Source organism: Xenopus tropicalis, chromosome 2 (assembly GCF_000004195.4).
Source record: "Xenopus tropicalis strain Nigerian chromosome 2, UCB_Xtro_10.0, whole genome shotgun sequence".
In the NCBI taxonomy this organism is placed as follows: Eukaryota; Metazoa; Chordata; class Amphibia; order Anura; family Pipidae; genus Xenopus; species Xenopus tropicalis.
In genome coordinates, this window is record NC_030678.2 from 105,434,386 (window position 1) to 105,447,978 (window position 13,593).

A 13,593-nucleotide genomic window follows, 5' to 3' on the forward strand; every position below is an offset into this window, starting at 1 on the left:
CTGTTACAGTGCCAAATAATAAAATGATGAAATCTAATTGATGCAGACTAAAAGCCATTAGTTAAAAACATAGTTTTGACTCAGATATTGCCAAGTGTGTGTTTATTTTACTGTGACCATATACTTGTACACCTGTATGAACTGTATTGCCAGGCAGTGTAGCAATAGTTAAAAATCATAAATGTACATCTTTATTCATAAACAAATAAACATTAGATGTGCCCTAACCTAAAAACACAAAGCATTGGGTCATAGATTGGTGAGGGGCCCCTAGTTTTTACCCAAACTGATCATTTTTAAAATGATGTACGTCCAACTATGGTTATGGGCTGCACTTGAATCCAGATGGTTAAATCAATATCAATTCAGGCCGCTGATGTTTTACTTCATAATTGGCAAACAAATACATTTAAGAATACATTGGAGGTGAAATAGTTCCTTACAAAGGGTTAAACATATCTCAGTTATCATTAGTACATTATATGTATCTGTACCACATCATGTGCAATCTACATCCCAGCATACAGATTCACACTCCAAGTGAGAACATTGAGGCCCATATAGTTTACATATAAAGGCGCAGGCGTGTTACATACTTAGCCAGAACCTTTTTTAACATATTCAGATGTGAGCACATTTACCTGTCTGGACTAAGTCTGAAGGGGTGATATGAGACTACATATGGAGTTCATATATGCTTGCCAGCTACAGCTGCTCAATTTAGAGAGGTGTAGTTCAACATTAATTGTAAGTTGTATAACTGTGTGTATATACTTAAAGATATGTATATAAGAGGTTACTTGAGTTTTAGAGCAAGTAGACAAACATTTTTACATGGGGCTAATCTGACAAGCCAATGCTGTAATGTAAAAACGCTTCATCTTTGGATCAAGTTAATATAAAATTAATATTAGGGAGAACATGGCGCTGCTTTATGAATCCAGTGATACAACAGAATTTTGACTCCCTGTACCTTTTCTACCTTTGCTGCTTACCTAGTTACCTGTCATTCAGTTGTTTATACTGTATGTCACTGTGGTCTAGAAGCAACTCTTATGGGTAAACTGCAAAGAATAAATTGCTAACTAAACCTGGGAACAAGGAATATGCTTTGATCATTTTGTGGACTTCTAGTCCTGAACATGCTTTAACACTTGATTAACTGTATGTTCAGATCAACAACACGAGGATCATTTACAAAGACCCAGATAAAAGTGCAATAGCACTAAGGGCGTAAGAGCCATAAGGTGGTAAGTACAGGGATCTATTGCAGCCTGGGTCTGCCACCATAACTTGGGTTTCTAAATGATGTTCAAGTTAGGGAGACGGGCTCTGTGTAGTAAGAAGGGTTCATTGGGACCGGGATTCACTGGGATTTTTCTTAGTTTTCGGGTGGGCCAATCTGACCCTGAGCCAAAACCAAAGATCATATTGTTCCATTCATTTACAAGACATCTGTAAAAACTGAAAAAATAAAAATGTATGTGTTATGAGTCATTTCTTTATTCGAATTTTCAAGAATGTTTTACTGATAAATCTTGAAAATTTGAGTTTGGCAAAGCTGAATTTGTAAATTAGAGACTGCAATCTTGAACTAGAAAGGGAAGTTTGAGAACAAACTTCATGTTGGGTTGAAAAACGTGAAGTCACTGAATGAAATCTGATCTGTTGTTGATGCCGCCCACATTTTCTAACCTTGGACCACAGTTATACAGTAAAAACCACTGTGCAAAGTTTGGGGACCTTGGTTTTAATAGTGATGGAATGGCAGCAATTTAAATGTCAAAGATTGACATCTGATTGGCAGTTGGTGGCTCCACCCACTTTTACTATTTTTGCACTGCAGTCCCCTAGTGACCAACTATGCAAAGTTTGGGAACTCAGGCATAAACACTTCAGCATTTTACACTTCACAATGGAAAGTAAATAGGTGAAATGTGATTGGCTGTTGTGGCTCCGCCCACTTTTCCAACCCTGAATACGTAGTCAACCAGTGACTGACTGTGCATAGTTTGGGAACCTTGACATAAATAGTGTGAGAAAGGCAGCATTTTAAATTTAAACCAAAAGAATTCAATAGGTAAAGTCTGTATATGTCTCTAGATTTTGTATCATGAAGAGCATTTGCAGTGTTCCCTTATGCTGTATGGTTGGCTAGTCTTTTATTTTAGAAACCTCAAAACCTGCAATACCTTTACTAAACTCCAGTTTTACCTTGAAAATTTTTTTGTTTTTTATAGTTTTTGAATTATTTGCCATTCTCTTCTAAATCATTCCAGCTTTTACATAGGGGATTTACCCCAGCAGCTAAAACTATTACTCTGTGAGGCTACATTCATTGTTATTGTTACTTTGTATTACTTATCTTTCTATTTAGGTCCTCCTCTATTCATATTCCCAACTCTTGTTCAAACTGCCTGTTGCTAGGGTAAATTGCATCATAGTAACCAGATAGCTGCTAAGATACCAAACTGGAGAGCTGGGAACAAAACCCCAAATTGCTGAAAAACCATAAAAAATGAAGGTCAATTGCAAATTGTTTTAGAATATAAATGTCATTTTTATACTAAAAGTTAATTTATAGGTGAACTACCCCTTTAAAGGAGAAGGAAATTTAAAAACCAAGTAAGGTCTCTGTAAATACAGCCATAAGCACTCACAGGAACGCTGCACTGACTTCTCTGTCAAAAGAAACAGGATTTGTTGCCTCTTTGTTTCCCTGTGCCAGAGACACGCAGCACTCTCCTCTCTCCTGCTCCCCCCTCCCTCAATAATGCTAAGAACTCCCTCCCCCCCTAGGAATGTGGATCTGAGCCAATCAGCAGGAAGCTGACTCATAGTCTAACCAACTGAGCATGTTCCTGGGTCTTGGTCTTGGTGCAGGAGTGAGGCATTGTGGGAACTTTCTTTACACAGCTTAGTGTTTTTTTCCTATGAGGCTTCTGATCCTCTGAACAGGAGAAATATGGGGAGACTTAAGGGCACTATTGAGAGAACTGAAGGCATGCCTGCAGCCTTTCCTTCTCCTTAAAATAAAGAAAGTGATCAGTATGTGTAAAAGAATGAATGATAAGGAGCATGGGAGCATTCTCTACCTAAAAGTATCATTTTATTGAAAGGGTACCGCACACACAGGGGCTTGATGCATGACCAGTGCTCTTCCTCAGGAAGGGAGGATTTTTTTGTCCCTGAGGAAGAACAGCGGTCGTGCTCGAAACATTGGAATTTTTTCAATAAATACATTTTTCTTATGCATCAAGCCCCTGTGTATGCGGTACCCTTTCTATATATTTTCCCAGTTAACCTGCACCCAGGGCATTTGGACTTGTTACGGTGTGCTCCTCTCTGTTCTCTCTCTCTATATATAACATATATTCAAGGGTAAAGCATGCTGGGAGCTGTAGTCTAGCACCATTAGGACTGTTTTCTTAAAGCAATATTTCTGAATAAAACCCAGCCCCCAGCTCTCTACAGCCAGCGGCTGCAATAAAATGCTACAATGAGAATCCCACCTGACCTGTATAAATCTGCCTCCATGCACTTTTTATCTGTATTTGATGGAAGCATTAAGCACAGTTTCTCCAGCCCTGAACAAGTCTGTCTTTTCTCCCCATGTCTGATTCCAGTGTCATATAATGGAGCCAAAATGCCAGAATAATCTCTGTATGTAAGGTAGCAGAGAGATGCCTGACACAGTGTTCGGAATCGGCATTCTCAACAATAGGAAGAGCTGAACTGCAGCTCCTTCATTGCTGCAAAAATTTGGCCCGGCAAAAAGTCACAGTCTTGTAAAATAAGTGGAAAAAAGCTATGAAGCATCAAACATGCTGTTCTTCTTACAATGTACATTTTAATTAGCATGCAGTAGGTTTGTATGTAAATACTAACATTGGACGAATCTGTCCTGTTTCGCTTTGCCTATAAATTTGCGAAAATGCTGAAAAATTTAGTGAAATGCTGAAAAAAATTGTGAAATGTGGCTACTGTGTGACTTTCTTAACACATGCAATATTTTTTTGCATGACCGCAACTTTCCTCACTTGTCAAATATTAGCTACATTATATTACACTGTAACTAGACTTGGGGGATAAAGGACAGACTTGTTTAATGTTGGGAAGGCTGCGCTTAATGCTACAAATACAGCAACAAAGAACATGGAGCCAGATTTACACAGATTAGCTGGGATTCTCATTGGAGCACTATTGTCCATTAATACAGCTGTGGGCACTAGAGAGCTGAGCTTGAATTGTTATTGAACACATTTGCTTTAAGAATACAACCCAACATGCTCTAACCCAGGGGTCGGGAACCTTTTTGGCTGAGAGAGCCATAAACACCACATATTTTAAAATGTAATTCCGTGAGAGCCATACAATATGTTTGGCCTCGGATGCGGCAGGGCAAGCTAGGGTGGGTGCCAAGGATGCCGGATGCGGATACGATGCAGAGGAGGGCGTGGCCTGCGCTCAGCGGATAGAAGATGTGTTCTAAGGCTTAGAACACGTCTTCTATACTCCGTGCGCAGGCCACGCCCTCGTTATTTTTTTTTTTATTAAAGATTTGGCAGCGAGCCAGATACAGCCATCAAAAGAGCCACATCTGGCTCCCGAGCCACAGGTTCCCTACCCCTGCTCTAGGGCCAACACATACTTGAATAAATCACACTGCAAACTCCATATTTTATTGCCAAAAGCTCATTAACTGTACTTTTCTATAATTACCGCCTGCCTGAAGTAGGTGTTAATTTTCGCATAGCCTAATGCCATATTTAGCACGTCTAAGTGTTTGTGAATCATTGTGAATCATTTCTGCTTGCAAATTATGCATGTGGTAGCGATATGCGACAACGCACGCATTAATACTGTAGTGAATCGCGCGTTAATTTTCGCGTCTATTTTAGCACAAAAAAGCATGCGATAAAAATGAACGCACTTTAGTGAACCAACCCTATTATTGTTATACTTTATATTATACTTTTTATTATATTATATATGATAATGAGTCATCTTATGGCTGCACAGTGATTCTTACAATTTATATTATGAACCATTATTATTTTCAAAACTTCTTGATTAAGGAGCCTTTCTTCAGTCTTGTTCTGCTTGATTGCCTATTTGGCACAAGCTGTGGGCTTGAGGTGTGCATGACCTAAGTCATTTAATATAGTTAGGATGAGTTTTCTGTATGAAGTGTCATATTTCTGCATTGATATAAATATATGAGCAAACTCACTTGGGTCTAAGACATTAGTATCCCTCCATGCAGAATGAGTGCCTCTAAATTGTTTAAAATGTAAACTAAAAAGTTTCACTAAGCCTCCTTGCTTTCAGTGATGGGTCTGACGAGTCAACACATGGATCACTTTGTATGTGAAAACAATGCAAATTATTCCTTGTCTCTGATACTAGTGATTTTTTTTTATTTTATTTTGAGGTATATTGATACTCATACCTGACACACTCATCAAGGTTAGTAATAGCTGAATTAGCATACTGTTCACTGTTGTCACTGTATAATATAGCTAATTTTTCTCTTGGTGCAGAGACTATTGACTATTGACTATTGTAGGGACCCATAGGGTTAAATGGTCCCTATGGCTTTAAATCCCTACAGGTTCAGTTCCCTTAGTTGCTGGGCAGAAGGGAATGTATCTAAGTGAGTTCATTAACATGTGTGCTATTGGTTAGAAGGTATAGTGACCACATCCTGCCTGACTTTGGTATAGTGTGGGGAGAGGAGTGGCACCTTCCTGTTTGTTTGCTTCCACCTTAGGGACAAGGTGGATGTGTGCTGAGAGCCCAGGGCATGGGCCCAGGCCCAGTTGAAGTCGGGGAACAGGGCCCCGTGAATGAGGCATTAGATAGTGGCAGGTGTAGCTCCCTTTATAGTACACTCTAGGAGTGTAAGGCAGTTAGGGTTGAGCTAGAATGAGCAGCATTGAGCTCCTGCATAGGATTTGCAGTTTTTCTGGAGATATTTCTCCCAGGCCACATTGCCTGTAGTGTAGGGATCCAAGTGAATAGGGAATCAGGATAGAGAATTCCCTGAGGCATCCACTACAGGGTGTGTCGCAGAGGTGAAGGGAGATTCCTGCCAGTCTGCCCGCAGGAGAGTGTGAGTCTGAATATACACTCGGTATGTGTTGCATGTACCACTGGCCTCTGAAGCTGTATTGTGAGTAACCTTATGGATGTTCAATAAACACTTATTATTTTGTTATTTGCAAGAACCTCTGGCGCCCTCTGTTTTCATTTTTCTGCATAGCAGCAAGTGAGGTGTAGTTGCACACAACACCCTCACCTTCCTCTTCCACTTAGCGAAGGCCCATTCTGGGTAAGAGAGTACAGTGTAACCCATGTTCTACTGGTACTAGTCCGGGAAGGCAGCTATTGGGCTGAAATAGAGGTTACACTATGTACTGCTGCCTAAATACTTGAATGTATTTTACAGTGTGTACATTGAAGGAGATCTAATGCTGTTGAATATTTTTATACTTACATCACTGTTTTTAGTAAGTGGAATATGTCCCAAGAGGATAAAGCAATGAGTGAAATACCATTTTTTAAATAATTATGAACCCAAATTTCTTCACTCGACAGAGCATGTTAAGGGAAATGTATGTTTGTTGAAATAGACTGACTGCAGGATGTGGAATAGCAGATTTAGGTTTCAATGTAATGCATGCTGTAATAAAATGATGCCTCTCAATCTTGTGAGCAATGTGCTGTTTTCATTAAACATGCAGTCAAGGGAAAAGAAGTATTTGCCCTGAAAAATTTTAGGGCTTTACAAATTTTATGCTGGAATTTGATTTTGACTTTTTTCCAGGTTGATTTCTTTTCTTGCATAAGCACCTTGATAATACTAATAAATATGAAGCAAAATATGGAAAATATATTATTCTCCAAATTCTCAAACGTGACTAAAACAGCATGTTTTTTGCATATTCTTTAATACATTAATGCATTTTAAAGCAAAAGTTATGATCCCAAGCTGGTCAACTAGTCAACAGGAAGTAGTACCCTGGTGATCTTCTTCAAAGGTCTGTCTGTAGCTTTCAGTTAAAGAATTTCGAGAAGAACACAATTAGAACATCATGCTGTAGGAGGTAAAAAAGAGAAATCCTTAGTCATGGAATTGTATCTGTTATTTTTACAATTTTCTCAATTAGTCTATTCTTTTTTCATGTTCCCCTCTTTTCTCTTTGGTATGGATCCAAATTTTACCATGATTTTAATGCAGTTCCCAATTCATTTGCGGAATTCTAATCCAGGCAAATATCCATATTATTAAACTGTGTAAATTTGAGGTATTCTGTCCCTGCATTTATTTATTAAATGACAATATGATTCCTTTACTGTTCTATCAGTGAGTATTTTCTCTGTATTATTCTGTACTCCTTTGTCCATAAGTCATGTTCTTCATCGGGACATTTGGCGAGTGAACTGGGGGGGTGAATTTTTGTTGTAAGTTGTAATTATTGGCCGGCATGTTGGTCTGAGTTATGTTAATTCTTTCTTGTGAAGTTTTTAATAAAAACACATAAAAACCCAAGGTGGAAACCACCAAAGTCTAGATTGTACCTTTTGTTCTCATTTAGTAGAGGTCCAGTTTTCCAAATAATGACAAAGAAGTGTGCAACCCATTATAATCACCACAATAACCTGCTTCACATATATATTGCTTACTACTGACATTTTAAGTACAGAATTTGTTGCTACCCTGCATTATTAGTTGCATACACTATTACTATTAGTGCTCAGATAGGGCTTTAACAAACAGGTCTTTGCTTGTGCATTTCCCTACCCTGGGTTTTTCATGACTTCCACCACAGGGGAAGACAGGAGTTAACGCAGCACAATCTTTTCTATCATGTTTAATTCACTGATCTGCAGGGGAAGTGTCAAATGCAGAGGACATCCAACTAGAGTTGAGACTGAGTTTAAGAGCCCCACAAACAATGATTTCAGCCATCACTGGGAGTGCTGCTAAACACCAGTGACCCTCAGAGCTGGTTACTCTGTTTTGTTTTCGAGTTTTATGGATAAAAAGTTCATTCATTTTTGGGATATTTAGTTAAACGTGCTACCTATAAAAAAAATCGGTTGATAGCATGTTTTGGCAAACAAAAAATATCAGTAGCATTACATAGATGTTTTTGGGGTTTGGTAAAGTGAGCTACACTTTGCAAAATCAAACCATACATTACAACAAAATGTGTTATAGTGGGAAGCTAAACCACAGCTGTGGATTAGCATTCTAAATATATGGTTTGGGCAGACATTTTTATTATTTCAGTATACTTAAAGCAGATGGTCTGAGGTTCTAGCAAACACATAAAAAAATCCAAGACTTTTTGTTGTATCATACAGCTACATTTGCATTGAATATGCACAAATGACTTACATTTAAACAAAGAGATTACATGCTCTTATGGACAGGTCTTTCTTTTTGATTGTATACCTGTATATATAGTAAGTTCCGCCTTTGTAAGCCTGCATTCTTGATGAACTCTGAATAAGGATTTTTGTGCACCTGTGTTGCTGATGATGTGTAAGAGGGAAAATGGCTTTTGGGTGAAAGCTGCTATTTGTTTTAGGAAATGTAATAGTGCTGGGAAACAGAGGTCATTTATGAGTACATGCAGTACAAATGATGTGGTTTGTGGGGGGGGGGTGTGCCCAGCTTAAATAAGGAAAATGTAGGGTTTACATGTCCTTTAAAACTTCTGTTTTTGCTTTCTCCTCACTTGCTTATTGAAAATATTCTGAAATTTCTCATTTACCTCCTTTCTGGGGTCTGATTAGTGGCCATACATTACAAAGCTCATACTGCTTTATAAACATGTTGTGCCACTTGATAAAAGACACAGTAGAAAGGAAATCTCTGCCCCAAACAGCTTACAATCTAAGTATAACTACACTGCACAAACCCCACTGCACAAACAATTATGTTTGGCAGTAATTGTAGGCCAGAGGGTACTCTGTATGTTCCATTGCAGCCAGTGGGTATTGTCATTTTTAGATTCCCACAGCATCGAACTGGGCCGCCAGGGTACCGGAAAAAATCCCGGTGGCCCCAGGCGGCCCAGATCCGATCCCCCCACCCCCACAGGGTGCTCCCGGTGGGCCCTGCAGTCCCCCTCTCCGACCTTGGAGCACTAGAAGCTTCATAATCCCATTAACCTTTAAAAAATACATTTCACACATTATATTATAGGCCATCTACTTGTAGAGGTAGAAAAGTAGGTGTCTGAATGAAAGTAGAACTATTACCCATTAAATGCAAGGTTTTTTTTACTTTCCTAGAAGTCAGTGGTTTATCCTCTTTTATCACAATATTTATGTCACGCTTCTTTTCATAAAGCATTGCAGTACGGCTAACAGTCTGCTGCATGTCTTACACTGAGCTTTGCCAGATGCTTAATAGGTACAGGAACATTTTTATTAGCTTCATGATAGTGTTTGTATTATAGACCAGATATAATGGTTTCTAACTAATCAGCAAGGTGTATTATTTGTGCTCAGTGTCCCTAGAACTTAAGAGTAGGTTATAGGTATTCCACAGGATTGAAAATAAGTTACTGTAAGTTTAATACAGCAACAGCATTTTTAAAGATAACGCTAAGTGGCATATTTATTATAGTATGTAAGAAAGCATAACCGGTGATGTTTCCCATAGGAACCAATAAGCAATTAGATCTTAACGGTCAACTACCAGTTATAAAACAAAAGCAAAATTCTGATTGGTTGCTATGGGCAACATCATCTGTGATGTTGGTTTAAACACTATTATAAATATGCCCCTAACAGTTTTATAAGAGCTAGCTACAAATTGGGTGCGGTCGCGTCAAAAAACACGGGCAACAAAAAAATAGACAAAAGAAAATTGACGCGGGTGACAAAAATAGACGGGGGGCGGCAAAGAAGATGAGGGCAACAAAAAAAAATTCTGCAACAAATGCAGATTCGCTCATTACTAATGATGGCATGACTGCAGAATTATTGAGTGTAGCTTGCCATACAAGGTTGCCAAACTATCAGCTCGTTGGCCTAAATAATGATCCAAGATGGGCTGGTTAAATTGTTGGCCCATACATCATCATTTTGGGCCCTTATACAGGCCATCTCAATAAGGTCCAAGTCTGCAGCTCCAGTAATCTCTGGCCATGTTTGTACACCCTGATAGATTTGTGACTGCCTATTCCTGTCACAAGCATCTATCAAAATCTGTCAAAATTTCAAGTACTTTTTAGACTGCACTTCTACTGGATTAGTGTTGCAATGAATTATAATTAGGAAAAAAAGAATAGGCTTAGGATGCAATCTATACTCTTTTGATTGTGTTTATATAAAGCCTTCCTCCTTCAAGCTATTACTGCAATTTGATATGTTTCTTTTGCTAGTTGACTACTGCCAAATGTGTAAACTTGAATTAATCTCTGTTGTTGAAGAGCTTACATAATTATGCAATGCAATACTTACTCTTGCTTTCTGCATTCGACTGTATAAATTGAGTCACACAATACATTAATTACTCTTATTAGTGAAAGACTATTACACTGTTTGGTTACATGTATTTACAGAAAAAGCTTGAACACTGACAAATTGAATTTATTAGAGGTCATTTACTATTCCTAAGGGCACAAATGTTAGAGCACCAAGGGGCTAAGACTGCAGTGTCTGAAGGCTCAGACAAGCCCTGTCCTTCCCACCATATTGCAGGACACCGGTGGCCGGGGGAGCGCAGACAGGGATTTTTCTGGGTTTTTACCAGGTTTTTTCCCGTGCTTCATAATGCTTCATAGAGCACATTATTCAAGGGGTTAGCTGCAGGTCTCTGCACAGTGGCCTGCAGCTACTCTGCAGTAGCAGCGTGCAAAGTGCAAAGCTATGGGCAATTATGGGGTATTTTTTGAACACTGCCTTCTATAACGTAAATGACCCTTATTGAATTGGTTTGCATTTTCTTTTTATTAAAGGAGAAGGAAAGGTTACAACTAAGTAAGCTTTATCAGAAAGGTCTATGTAAATACAGCCATAAGCACTCACAGAAACGCTGTTTCTCTGTCAAAAGAAACAGGATTTCTTGTCTCTTTGTTTTCCTGTGCCAGAGACACGCAGCTCTCTCCCCTCTCCTGCTCCCCCCTCCCTTAAGAATGCTAAGAACCCCCCCCCCTTAAGAATGAGGATCTGAGCCAATCAGCAGGAAGCTTCCTCATAGTCTTACACACTGGGTATGTACACCGGCCTTGGTCTTGGTGCAGGATCAAGACATTATGGGAATTTTCTTTACAGAGCTCAGCGGTTTTTTTCCTATGAGGCTTCTGATCATCTGAAAAGGAGAAATATGGGGAGACTTAAGGACACTATTGAGAGAACTGAAGGTATGCCTGCAGCTTGAGATTAGCCTTTCCTTCTCCTTAAATATCTATATGAGGAGACCTTATCTTACTCAATCTAACCACTCATGTTGCACTTTGTCTAATTTCACAATAAATTGTTTTGCACAAGGTTATTGACAAATCTTGTTAACTAGTGGGTTCTACTGGCATCTTCACTGGCCGGTCAGGAAGTACATACAGGCTTTGGAGTAAATGGTCAAATTGCTGCCTTTTTGTGATACATGTTTGTAGCAACAGTGCATTCAATTCAGTCAAGTTAACTGCTCTACTGGAAAGTGTGTATGAGATTTAACCTCTCCTGCATCCTAACCCACAAATTATCTTTTTTTCAATCCAGTCATATTAGTGCACTTATATGACTTAATATATGTTTTAAAGGGACAGTATACAGGTAAACTGAAACTACTCCAGGTTTGGTTCTTGTAAGGATAACCAATAAGATAACCAATTCACAGATAAGATTACTAGTTCAAATATTGATATCTGCTTATATGATTAAAAATCACAGCAAAGGGTAAGATGAGGAAGTTGTTTACTTATAATCTAATTATTTATCTCGCAAGGGCCAAATATGGGGTAGCTTCGGTTTCCTTGTCTTTGTATGTAAGGCTGAAGATTTGTATTGACATAGAACAATGCTGGCTAATGACTTCTGTTATGGTTTATATAGGTGCTGCAAAATGTTGCCCTATATTGTAACTTTATTGTAACCTTATAAATGATTGTAGGTTACTTATAAACAAGCTGTGATTGGGGTGGTTCATTTCAAATTCAGGCAGTGACAAGTGTAATGCTTTTTTTAATACTTACTATGTACCATATAACCCAAATTTCCATTTTGTTTCAGTAAACTGCTTCTACATGGTTTCTTCACTTCTGGTGTCCAAAATAGCTTTGCGTACATTTATTGGGCATCTCATTTTATAAAAGTACATTGTACATACATTGTCCACACAAAGTATAAGGGGTTTTAGTGTAATGTTTTCTCTGCTGCTGAATTGGAGAGGAATTTAAGCCTAATGGCTATAGTGTTATAGTACCTTTTTAAGTTCAACAAAATCACTAGCATAAACTAGGACTAACTTTTGCTGATTGTCTTTTGTACAGTAATGTATTTTCTATTTCTAGATGCAGAACCAAGATATTTAATTGCTCTAAAACCCAATGAAAACAGTAAGAAGACCTGCAAAGGTAAATGTCCTCTGATGTGCTATATGTTTTTAAATCATGTTTTACTTTTATAATAATATTATGCATGATGGAATAAATACCAATTTGGAACAGCTATAGCATTAATTTATACTTAATTTATACAGCAGCTGTTCTTGTAGCAACTTATAACATGCAACAAAATTATGTTTGCATATGTATCATAAACCAAAAGGAAAGTAAGCCACAATTATTTTGTACATTTTATTTCATCATATGGGATGCTTAACTTTATTTATATAAATGAATATAAGCAAGCATTAAAGGAACAGTAACACCAAAAAATGAAAGAGCTTTAAAGTAATAAAAATATAATGCACTGTTGCCCTGCACTGGTAAAACTGGTGTGTTTGCTACAGTAACACTACTATAATTTATATAATAAGCTGCTGTGTAGCCATGGGGGTAGCCATTGAAGCTGGAAAAATTGAGAAAAGGCACAGGTTACATAGCAGATAACAGATAAGTTCTGTAGAATACAATAGTGTTTTATCTGTTATCTGCTATGTGCCTGTGCCTTTTCTCCTTTGAATGGCTGCCCCCATGGCTACATAGCAGCTTATTTATATAAATTATAGTAGACTTTCTGAAGTAAACACACAACTTTTACCAGTGCAGGGCAGCAGCACATTATATTTTAGTTACTTTTATACACTTTCATTTTTTGGTGTTACTGTTACTTTAAGCAAGAGTACAGTTCAAGTTTCCCACAAAGAAGCTACAAGTAAGCTCTCCTTCCTGGGAGGAGAAAGTTTCATCTTTTTTCACCCACATATCTGGTTGCAAACACCAAACCATATAGGGCTTATATTTAAAGGTTCCATATTCCTGGAAATTACTTCTCCCATGACTTAAAGTTGAATTACCAGACTTTCATATGTAGTTAAATTAGATTTGTCTTAATCCATTACAGTGAATGAACCTTATACTGCAGTTATTAATCACAACTGTAATAATACAGGTATGTGAATGTGCTGTA

The 13,593-nt window shown here is 38.1% G+C and overlaps 1 protein-coding gene across 28 annotated transcripts in view; it reads left to right on the top strand.

Annotated features, from left to right (window-relative positions):
* The window catches only part of abi3bp (ABI family member 3 binding protein), a 188,337-nt gene that overhangs the window by 57,938 nt on the left and 116,806 nt on the right, over window positions 1–13,593 (top strand). For all 28 annotated transcript variants that reach the window (XM_031896045.1, XM_031896031.1, XM_031896027.1 and 25 more), the window contains 1 exon segment: window positions 12,534–12,596. In XM_031896045.1, coding sequence (XP_031751905.1) covers window positions 12,534–12,596 — 63 coding nt within the window.